The following is a 12,470-nucleotide window of genomic DNA, read 5'->3' as shown; positions in this document are numbered from 1 at the left end:
ACACTTCCCAGAGTCTGTCCTATAATACTGTACAAACCCACTGTCCACAATTTACATGGTGTTTCTCTCTCCAGCTCCATTCTGCTGACGCATTATCAAACGTGTGTTTTGGAAGATGAAAGAAGCTGATGATAAAAGGGACTACCTCTGATTTCCATCTGAATTGCCTCAATCTCTCACTAATTTCCCCTCTGTTTGTCTTTGGCTTTCTCTTGTCTGGGTTTGCAGCTACAGTTTCTCCCCCTCTGCATCATCACTTTTCATGCATCTTAGTGTTTTTATCTCAATTCTTTATCATCCATTCCTCTCCTCATTCTTTGCATTTGTAAGCCCCCAGCCCTGATGCTACTATAATCAGTGCGTGTGTGTGTGTGTGTGAGGGGGGGGTCATCGAGGTCAGAGTTGTGACATATTTCTCTCTGCTTTGCTCCACTGCTCTCATCCCTCTCTCCCTCCCTCTGTCTGGCTCTGGGATACAGTATGTGGTTGCTACTGTAGCAGTTCATGTGTGTGAGCCCAGCGAGGCGGCCGCGGCTCTGGGCTCTGGGCTCTGGGGCTGCAGCACCACCTCAGTCTGCAGCTCAGTGAGATCACCCAGGCAGAGCACCAAGCCTCTGCTCTCAGACATGGATCAGCATCTTTAAACAGTCTGCAGTCTGTTGTCACTGCTGTCGACGTACGGCCCAGTGTGAGAAATACTAAACAACTGAGCACATTTGCCGCTTCTTGACATCAGTTCTTTCTTTCTATTTTTTGCAATAGAGCACATTTTACTTTTGCACAATTGTCGGCATGAAACAATGTTTGCATTTCCCAGCACATGAACTGACTCATTAGGCAGTTTTGCTCTGACTTCATGCTGTGCAGGTTGCTTAATCGCTGAGACTTGCTCTATTTTTGAGCGAAACATCCAAAGTAAACTTGATTTTTTTTTCTTTCTTTTTTCTGCAATTACAAACCATTCAAGTCCCTCTGCTGCAATCGTGGAAGTGCTGACTTTAAAAGCATATGTTAAAACCATAATTAGCTTTACTCATATCATTTAATAGAGTTGCCCGCCCCTGTTTCTACCATTTTTTTTTTCTGGTTAAACAGCTTTTACTGGGAGTTTCTCCTTGTCTCATTCACAGGGCTAAGGACAGAGGATGTTGTAATGCTGCTTGTAGGTTTTTAAGCCCCATAGGGAAAATTAGTGATTTGGTGATATCAGGCTATATGAATATAATTTGACTTGACTTGAAGGAGGTGATGTTTAAAATGTGAATTTTTTGTGGTAAACCGTATGACAATGCAGTGCAAACTGTTTTCAGATTGTTTTCATTCATAATAAAAAGTAATAAGCAGGCTATATAACCACTACCAAGACTGCAGACTGTACAAAACCTTGTTTTTCACAGGATAATTGTTGAATGTTTTTGACCACTCATATTACTGGGCTGTCATCTCTTGTTCATATTCTTTTTTTTTTTTCAAATTAGACTTGTCCTCAGCAGAAAATTCTGTTCCCGCTCCATGTGGTTCCATAGCACCCGCTTTTTCTTCCCATGTTTTATTGACCTACAAGTGTTTCAGATGCACCAGGGACATAAAAGATCAAGCGTTGCTCCTTCCTCATGATGTGGTGACTTGATGACCTCTCTTATCTTTAACTGTTAACTCGTATATGTCTCTCTCTAACACATGGAGTCAGGAGGGAGTGAATGTGAGAGACGTGAACTTTTCCAGATTAAGTTCATCATGGTAGCTGTCGTCCTGTGACACACTAATAAAAGCCCTGCGGGCAGCGCGGGGTATTTCTCGATGATCGTAGTTGTTTTTTATTCCTACTACGTGTCGATCTGTTCTTCTGTTTTGTTTATTTTATTAAGTAAAGGCCTGAGAGAGACGAGACGGAACATATGAAAAAAACCTTCTTTCTCCGCCGAGAGTTTTTGACCACATAACGAAAAAAAATAAGAAGAACTTTTCCCTCCGACATCTCGGCTCCATCTGCAACACAGACACGAGTGACATATTCGGCGTAGCGAATCGATTATCTTTGTTAGAGGACATCAGGACAGCGCTCAGGCAGGGGAGACAGGCAGACAGGAAGTGGCTCCAGTCCATTCAAGGGTTCTTCTCTCCCTCCTCTTATTGAACAAGACCAGGCTGTGGATGTAAACACCTTCAGCAATCTGATGCAAAGTCTTCACCCAGTGCCCGTTTTCAGCATTACTCCCTGTGTGTTAAGTTCCCTACTTCTCTGAATCCTGGTGATGTTTTCCATTCTGCAGCCTTATATATTTATGCCTATTCAGATTCTAAGTGAGAAAGAACACAGTATACAGCAGGGGTTCTCAACCCGTCTCACTCTGGGACCCACATTTTCCCATGGTCATTTAGTCGCGACCCACTTTTATAGAATTCAAACCAATAATTTTTTTTTAAAGCCTTTAAAAACTCATTTTGCTCTTTATTGAGCAAAGTGCATTTCAGGGCACATGAATGAAACTGAGGAGGACCATGACAACTGCATGTACGGAAGTGAATAAAAAATATCAAACTGCACAAAATGATATATTTGATATATATATATATATATTTGACTTCTAATGCATCTCTGCATTCAGAGCATGTTCACAAAACTGAATAAATATCAAATTGTACAAAATAAAGACCCACAAAACAAAACTGCGTTCAGGCCGCATTAATAATAAACTGATATCTTTGCATTCAGAGCAAATAATAAGAAACTGAGGAGGACCATTACAACTGCATGTGTTCACGTGACGTGTGCCTTTTAATATAAGTTATTTTTCAAAATAAAAGACATGTCCAACATCAGATGTGCATTAAATATTTTACTTTTTTGACCAGCTGTCCGCGACCCACTTTTGGGTCCCGACCCACCAGTTGAGAACCACTGGTATACAGTGTATACAGTAGGCTGATACATACATGACTTTTGGAGTCACTTCCAGTCATTTCTGTGAAGATTTAACGGTCGAGACAGATTAAAGTTGTCATGAATTTTGTCATCATCCCGGAGCCAGCTGCCAGATCTGTTTTTCGAAACAACCTACTAACAAACAGATGAGTGAAAGCATCTGGCATAAAAAAAAAGCACAGTGCCGTTATTGCACCATAACAACAGGTTTTTGATGGTATAATTATTTTAACGCCCCCCCTAGAGTCGTGAAAATCCTCCAGCTGCAGCATGGCAAATCAACATTTGACACTGGCAGCTTTGGCTCTGATTGTGTGAGAGTGTGTGTGTGTAATACTGAAAACACAAACTTCCCAGGAGGTGTGCGTGTTTGCCTTTGTGTCACTATCCAATATTACATTTTTAGTTATTGTAGTATAATTGTACTATGGTTGGAGAACAGAGGACAAATGTCTATTTCCATCTGCTTAAGTCTCTTTTTCCTCCTGTAATCTCACTGAAGTGAACATTTGTATCTGTCACTTACACAATATCACTTTTACCAAGTTCACCTCCTCCTTTCATCCTCCCTTCTCAACCCACACACACTTTGTGTCTTAAAGCGTTCCCTGGCACACACTGAGCTCAGGGTTAGTATTCATGACACAATGGAGGGGCTCTTTCAGCCTCTGCCTCCCTGTCTGCTCTACAGCCTGCTCTGACTTGTGCTCACTCTGTTTGAATCATACTGACATTTGTTTCTCAGTCCCTGTGGATTTTATTTAAAGGTTAGCTTCATGTTTTTGTGTTTTTTTTCAAGTCAGTCTTGAAACAACACAAACTACTCTGAGGCTAAACTGTACAGAATGTTTCCTCACATCTCAGAAAGTATAGACATCGTCAACACCTCTGGACTTCCCACACTGATGTAAATACTGCACGGTGAGCCCACACAGTCCTGGTTCTGTATGACGTGGTCACTGCCAAGAGATGTATTTTGAAAGCGTAGAAATCAGACTCTTCTCCTGGTTGAGAGGAGTGATGGGAGTCCTGCACATAAAGAGAACTGGAGTCCATCAAGAACCAATAAATCCAGCTCCACTTTATCACAGAGCCTTGCACTTTACTCGATGCTACTGTAGCAGTGAAGATGTGGAAATCATTTTTCTTAGGAGACGAGTGGGAAGAGGTTTTGTTCCTATCATACTGATATTTGTTCATTAACTTAGTGTTTTTCCTTCCTACGTGCTGATCCGGTCTACTTTATCTGCCTTTTTTAATAATGTAAAAACACACACAGACACACACTGGAAGTATTACTCTCTGTGATTTTCCCTCTTGTCCTTTCGGGAGCAGTTTTGATTCAATTGATGGAGCACTACATCCACAGTCTTAATCTAGATAGATAATATGAAACGTCAACAGTCAAGTCAACTGGGTCCTCATCAGAGTTTCTGTGTTTTTACAGACAGATTCCTGTTTAATGTCACTGCCTCACTGACATAATGTCATTGAGCAAGAAAACCCAGTTAATGTAATAACTTAAAGAGGAACTATGCAGGATTTTTACCTTAACTATGCTACATTTGTACCAGCTTCAGAGTCCTAGTGCTGGTTAAATCAATGACTTGTAACTTGTTACGGGGAGAATGGAGGCTCTCTGTCTTCCACCTAGCATCTCTTGGCTGAAAACCAACCTTGTAAGATCAGAGCCTCCAACCCGGTGTCCCAGCTCTCATCTCTGCGGCACTGCCACACAAATGCGCCCCATAATCTCTTGTTTATGACAGATATATCGGAACATGATATATAACATTATCTACCGCTCTATTGGTTGATTTCTTGCCGGCTTCGTTGAAAACAAATGCACATGGTTGGGAGGAGGGTTAGCAACACAGTGGAAAAGAGACCAGACTTGCATACAGTAGTTCCCCTTTAAGTTGAACTTCAGCAAACAGGACTTGTGACATGGTCCTTGATCACTTAAAGCAGATATCAGTGGAATGTTTTTGTTAATATAAGTCCTAAATAGTCCTATTTTCCGTCAGCAATCACTTACATGAAGTATTTCAGCCTAAACACGAGTCTCTCCGTCACTCTGCTCTGCTGTAACCCGAGGAGAAAATTTTCCTTGTGGGATACAAGTGTTATCCAATGAGGAGAGAGAACGGCATGAAGGGCTGTGTGTGCAGCCAAGGGATGCGCGTGAATGTGGTGACGTAGCACGAGGACCAATTGATGCCTGACAAGGGCGGGGGCTGCTAACTCATGGTGCGTTCAAAGAAACTCGTACTTTGTGTTTTTCCTTCCTGTGAAGTCATACCAGTTCGATCTGGTACGAGTTCACGGGTCGGAAGTTACGAGTGGCCGTTATAGGGAACTTTCACAGACAACAGGATGGTAAAAACACGAGCTACGGGTTACCTGGAACGCTACCAAGTCGTAGTTGTGACTTGAAGCTGTAACTTACGGTTTCAAAAGCCTGCCTTGAACGCAGCATTAGCCGAAACGGCCGTGAAGCTGATATCTGCTTTAAGGGACAACTTCACTGGTTTTAGCAGTAATTCGATGTGTGTATCAGCATGAGACTGATGAGTGGACTTGTGATCTGATTCTTTAAGACGTGTTTTGTTTATTGATTGATTTTTTGCTCTTAAGCCATAAAGAAGAATAAAGAATGAATCTCAGGTGGGCGGAGGCTGAGAGTTGGATTGTTTGTGGCTAAGTAATGAGAAATGATTTCCTCCTCCCACCACTGACCCTCAACATAATTATTAACACATCTCTGACCTAAGATCAGCTCAGCCTCCAGTCGTTAAGTCGTTGTGTATCTTTTTAACCTTCTGACCCTTTTCTCTCTGCTCTGGCCTCCGCAGGTTACCGGGGCCTTCCAGGGTACCTGCTGCAGGCAGCGGGGCCTCCAGGAGCCCGGGCTCATCCAACCTCAACCGTCGCAGCCAGAGCTTCAACAGCATCGACAAGAGCAAGCCTCTTCAGTATGCCAGCGGCAACGACAGAGGTGAGGAGGCCGTGTTACTGCATTATGTCTCAGCACATGGTACATTCTCCATCCCATGTAAAGAAGAAAAAAGTTGCCCGCACACTGTCCTTCAACTTGCAAAAAACTTATATAACAAAGAAACAACATTTTGGTCCTCAGACCTTTGTCAAGCAGAGATTTAAAAACACAGTGGAAGTACAGGCAGATATTCAGCCTATTCTATAGACCAGAGTGGCATCTTTATGCAAATGAGTGTGACTGAGGCATCCTGGGTAATTGAGGGGCAGCACCCAGCATTTTTTGAATTCCCTCCATTGAAAAGTTCAGCCTAACTGTCTTGACAAACTAACTAACAAAAAGTTGGCTATTAACAGGCTATTTACAGACAACACTTAGCCAAAACCTACCTGGTGATTCAACCAAATACGTGTAGATGTCCGGGTAAGAAATTTCTGGCCACTGTGTGGGGTCATTGATCCAATTAGATTGTGGGAGGCTAAATGGGTATACCGGTAGATTAATTAATTCTAATTTTTCAAGATAGCGTGAACGGTCGGTTTCAAGGAGGGCGTCAAAATAATTACGAGACATAGTGCTACAAAAGAAACAAAAAATAAAACATTCAAATTGATTGTTAGTTAGTTAGTCTACGCTCCATCAAAACACAAAAAGCCACTGAGTGCAGACCTGAGGTAATTTAAAAATGCCGGGCGCTGCCCCTAAATTACCCAGGATGCCCCAGTCATTCTCATTTGCATAAAGATGCCACTCTGGTCTATGGAAGATAGCCAATCAGAGGCAGAGGGCCAATAGTCAATCATATCCAGCTGCATTCAACTAGTAATCATAAATTACATGAATAAATAGTAAGACCGTGGGACATAGGCTACATGAGTGTAATCCCATATGTGCCTGTCTGCAGCAGGACAAAAAAACAATCCGAATACAACAACAATGATTCATATACACAATTATAGAAAATGTATTTAAAGCAGAAGTAAGCGATCTGGTCGTTTTGGCTAACGTCTTGTCAGCCGATGGAGTTAGCAGTCCCCACCCTCGTCATGGATCTATTGGTCCTCGTCCCTACGTCACCACATTCACGCGCATCCCTTGGCTGCACACACAGCCCTTCATGCCGTTCTCTCTCCTCATTGGATAAAGGTTGTAGGATACAAGGAAGTATACAAGAAGTTTTCTCCTCGGCTTACAGCGGAGCAGAGTGACTGACAGACCCGTGTTTCGGACCAAACACTCTATGTAAGTGATTGCTGTCGGAAGATATAACTATTTAAGACTTATATTAACACAAACATTCCGCTTACTTCTGCTTTAAATAAGGATATTGATACATCATAACAGTTCATGGAGAAGCCCATATGTAAAAAAAAATACAAGAGTAAGACCATGTCTGGCATCCTGGTTGAAAGGGATAAGGGTCAGGTCACATTCTCCATCCCGGCCACTGGATGGCGCCACTCACACAGAGAGATGAGCAGATGATCCCGCTCTCTCTCTCTCTCTCTCTCTCTCTTTCACTTTACCAATCGACAGCAGTCTGCTGAATCACTCCCAGCTCTTTATTCCAAGTGAGTTATAATGGATGCCATTAAGTGGAGGCAGCGACACATTCCCACAGCACGGCGAGAGCCATCTGAGAGGAGACCGAGGGGGCAAACCCAGGCAGCTGCTCTGTCAAGCATGATGAAGCTAATGAGAGCGATTATGATTTGAGAAAGGGTCTCACAGTGACTGAGAGTGAGAGTGCACAGTGTTTTATTTAACAGAAAAACTGATTATTGACGAGTAAATAGCTGTCTTAACGGCCTCCCTCTGATGTGGAGGGTAAATACATCCACTCACAACGTTTTAATTACGGCGAAGCACGCACTGTATTTGTAACAGCTTTAAGATTTATCATGGTGCGTTCTGCGTTGGCTCGTACAGTAATCAAAGTCTTTCACAAGCCTCAGAGTTATTTCATTAATTAAAAGCAGCCCTGACGACTTTATGATCACGTTATAATGACAGCGTTTTTTCTTCTTGGGGCTTCGCTTGCAACATATGTCAGAAGTAAAAAATGTTTTCTCGCTTCGAATCTTAAAAAAACGGATTCAAACACAAGGAGAGTCAGTGTGTGGAGTTGAAAGAGGATCAGTGGGAGGTGAGGGAGACGGAGGAGAGAGGCAGCGAATGGTGTCGGACACAGAGAGCAGTGAAAAGCCTCCAGCAAACTCTCCTTTTGAATTCCTCTCTCTGTCGTTCTCTCGTGCTTTCAGCCCCGAAAAGTTCACATGCTCACTCACCCCGCTGATTTCTGTCTGAAACTTCTCTCTTCACTGGGATGAGGAGGGGATTCATGGCGAGAGATGACAAGTGGATGGAAGCAGGAGGGAAGGCAGGAATCATGTGACCGAGTGTAGTTTGTATCTGGGGAAGGAAATTATTAAGAAAGCGATACATCATTCCAGTCGATCGGTTTCATTTACCTCTCTGTGAAAAGAGGGATGGACGAGGCCTTTTCAAGCAGTGTGAGAATAAAAAAAACAAAACAGAACAGACACTAGCTGTTGGTGCTTTACTGCAGAGGAGATGAAACAAAGCAGTGGCCTAAAAGAAACGAAAGGAGAAAAAAAACAGAAAAGGAAAAATCAATTGTGGGGAAATGTCAGCGATGCAGCCTGAAGCTTCTGGGCGAAAGCAGGCAGCAGACAGATCCAGGAAGCGTCTGCCATGAGCCCTTTTATTAATCTTGTTGAGTTTATTTCCTCTCTTACAGGTAGCCTCATTTGCTCCTGTCATGTCACACATCCTCTTATTTGATCTTACATCCTTTTAACTTTTTTTTTTTTTTTTTTTTTTTTACCTCTGGCTGCACCAGCTCTAATTTTTTTTATGCTCCTCATGTACTTTTTGTTTTATGTCCTGCCATTATCCCACAATATCGTTTAATATCTGAGCTGTGCTTTGTTTTATTTCTTAGTAATCCCTTGATAATTTGCCCCATGATTCAGATTTGCCAGAATAGGATTTGATAGGCAATGGACTAAGTTAGGAACCGTCTCAAAAGTGCAGGTAAACTGGTCAATAGAGGTTTTCCCTTCAGACAAACCTACCTTGTCTGAACCTGCACACACAAACTCCTGCTGATTGTATTTAGGCTTCAAACATCATGAATGGTTCATTAGTGAAGATGATCCTGCAGAACCAAAGTTGTCAGTGTCATACACTTTTGTTTAGTTTCTTTTAGTAATCCAGAACACAATGGAAACATCCCACTGGCTTTTAGTGGAGGGAACTTGTCCCTGCCCACTGCTGCTGTTAAATCAAATTCAGATACTTTCATTCATGAAGATATACAAATGTACAGTATAGTTATATTTGCTTCGTATTTAATCTCTGGTGACTAATGCCAACTGGTCTGAAAGTTGTGATGGTTTTTTCTTTTTTTTAAATTTAGATTTGATTTACTTTAACTCTTCATGTATACTGTAGTGTGTCTCTGTGGGGATGAAGTAAAATGTTGTTTTCATATTCTTACATAGCGAAGCCCTGAAAGAGAGAACGAGAACTCAAAGGGCACGAGGAGCGTTGCATCACTGGTGTTGCCATGCAACTATCTAATTGGCCTCAGCCAACAAAACGGAGGCTTCAAAGGGCATTGAGTTTTTTGTTAAGTAGAATTAAGACGGACTGAAGAAAGTTGGTGATTATGCAGCTTGTTGTTGAACACGAGGATGAGTAAGCAGTAACAGTGTGATGTAATGGGAGGCAGTGAAAGAGCAGGAGAGCATTTGCATGTGTGCGATGTGTGTGTGTGTGTGTGCGTGTTTCTTCCAATTCACTTAAATCCCGCCATCGTGCCTCTGTGTGTACAATCTGGCATTTAGTTGTAAACAACATATATCCATGTTTGTGTGTGTGTGTGTGTGGGTCCAGAAGAAGTGACATTTCATTCCTCGGCCGCAGAGGAGAAAAAAAAAAGTCTGTTGCCATGGCAACGGCAAGTCACTACACGTTGAAAAAAAAGTGGTGGCGCACTGAAACAGCCTCCAGGGTGGGGACGGGAGGGGGTGGAGGTGGGAGGGGGGGCGGTGTCTGAAAAGGTCTCTGAAGACAGGGTTAATTGAGTGGACACACAATCAGAGACATGCACACACAGACACGCACAAGATGCTTGTAACCTTTTTTTTCATTCACATTCATAAACCATCTATCTCTAAACATGAGGGGTGATACAGAGGACAGACACACACACACACTGAAACACAAGACGAGACGATGCTCTGTCATCCATGTTTATATGGATGACATTATCAGGTGGGAGTGCAGACACGCAAGTACAAAACAAAGACGCAATTTCTCCTCACCAGGTGATTCGTAAGTCGTCCTGGTGAGATTCTGTTGGTTACGATCAAATCACAATAGCTGGTCTGAGATCAGACTGCTGTGTTCTCACTTATCATTATTCAAACTGATAAGAAGAAAAAATGAGGTGTTTGCAAGTTCACTGCCTTTTTAAATATGCAGAAACACTGTTAAAGTGAGCAGTGTGTCTGCTGCTGTACAACACTCATTCAGTCTTGTCACATACACATTGGATACATTACAAGAATTACCAATAGCTGAGGCGTTGTATGTGGATTTACATTTGCTCAAATATTTGACCTTTAACTAGAATATTGTTTATATACAGATAATATTTATGCTCTGATATCATTGGATGTCCATACACAGTGTAAAGGTAGATGTCCATGTCTGAAATGTGCTCTACTTTCTATTTTATAATAATTCCAATCATCTAATTTGACTGAATATCAATGCTGAGAGAACACGGATTTTAATCACATAAACCACTCTGCACTACAGGTGTATTAATTGTTAATTAGCCTCACATTAACTATCATTTATCTTAGATGTATCTTAGGTCTATCTTATCTTAGTATATCCTCACACGTAACATTGGAATTAAATGATGTCTGGTCATCAGAGGAGGATGAAGGTAGGGAGAAGAGACAAGTGTGCAGGTCAGGAAAACGTTTGTGTTGCTTTGTTTCAGTTGTGAAGCTATTTGTTTTGTGGTGACCAAATAGAAGATGAAGTAAACCAAAAGATAAAAAGGTAACACTTTATTTGACGCCTATCTCTATAACGCATTATAACCATACTCATAATGAGTTATAATGCAGTTATAGCACTATATAACTATAGTCATAAACACTCATACAGTAAATAATCATAATGATTTATAACAATAATCATAACACACTATAAAGCATTTATCATGATGTTATAATTGTTAGTAACTCGCTGACAATGCCCACATTGATAATGCATTATAAATATAGTTATAATGTGTTATAATTGGCTTATAAATATGTATAACTACCATTACAAACACTAATAAATTATCATAAGACTGTATAACATTTTATAATGGCTTATAAGATCAAGTATTATAATAGAGTTATAATGCTCTATGGTGTGTTATGCTTATTGTTATATACCTTATAAGTCATGATAAAATGCTTTATAGTTTTTTTATGATTGTTTTTATAAAGCATTCTGATCATTTCTGAGTGTTTATAGCTATAGTTATACAGTTCTATAACTGCATTATAACTCATTATAAGTATGGTTATAATGTGTTGTGCGTCAAATAAAATGTTACAGATAAAATAAACATATGAATCAAAATCTGATATTCTTATTAAATCATAAAACTAATATGAGGCTCATAGAACTGTTGCATAAAAAGAAAAGAGGAAAATGAACTTCATCCTTGGAGATGCTAATGATGTACAGTACAGATGTTTTGTTTGCAAACTGATGGCCATGATGTTGTAACAGCCAGCTCATCTTGGACTGTTTTCTGAAACGATCACAGCGTGATGGTGATGACTGTCATCAGCCTTAGCAGCAGTAGTTTACACCTTGATTGGTCATAAAGCTGAAATGCTGTCATAAAAAAACTCCCAGGAGACTCATAGAAATATTGAATTTTCTTTCTTGCAATCTCATGAGCGCGTGGTAAAGACATGTCACCCAGACATATGGAGATAAATTAACAACGCTTTTGTCTTTATTGTGCCACCAGATCCCATTAGATATAATCAACAACAAACAAGTGTCTGCATGGTATTGTCAGAGCCTGGCAGACTGCACTTTTCACTCCAGAGCTGACACAGTGCACTGGGGCATTTTCTGGCATGTTTTAAGGCTTTAGAGAATGTTGTCAGAAGTGTAAGCCGGTTAAAGTGTCTCGGCCGCGGCCACAGCTGAAGCTGAATACCCCCCCCTCCCTTCATCTGCCTGAAGGGGCTTTAAACCACAGACTGGAGGTGACTCACAGCCAGCTGAACCCAGCTCCCTGTGCTGACTGACAGCCAGACGGCCACTCAGTTTAATGGTGCATAACTTCATGCTTTCACTGGATCTCCTTCCTCTTCATTCCCACCCAGTTCTAATTCTGCATTTCCTTATTGCCTCTATTTATGATCATCCCTTCTTCTCTAAAATAGACGCCTGCGTGCCTTCTGCTGCTCTGTATTCCTTACATGGTGT

General features: G+C 41.4%; 1 protein-coding gene across 1 annotated transcript in view; it reads left to right on the top strand.

Annotated features, from left to right (window-relative positions):
- The window catches only part of nav3 (neuron navigator 3), a gene marked incomplete at its 5' end in the record, with an annotated part of 225,133 nt that overhangs the window by 115,525 nt on the left and 97,138 nt on the right, over positions 1-12,470 (top strand). Inside the window, one exon of the mRNA XM_083999642.1 lies at positions 5,782-5,924. Within this exon, the coding sequence (XP_083855768.1) occupies positions 5,782-5,924 (143 nt within the window). The remainder of the gene's footprint in view (positions 1-5,781; positions 5,925-12,470) is intronic.

The sequence above is a fragment of the Trachurus trachurus genome (genome assembly GCF_905171665.1).
Source record: "Trachurus trachurus genome assembly, chromosome: 23".
NCBI classification, from domain to species: Eukaryota; Metazoa; Chordata; class Actinopteri; order Carangiformes; family Carangidae; genus Trachurus; species Trachurus trachurus.
The sequence above is the reverse complement of the archived record's forward strand: the minus strand, read 5'-3'. Positions and strand labels throughout refer to the sequence as shown.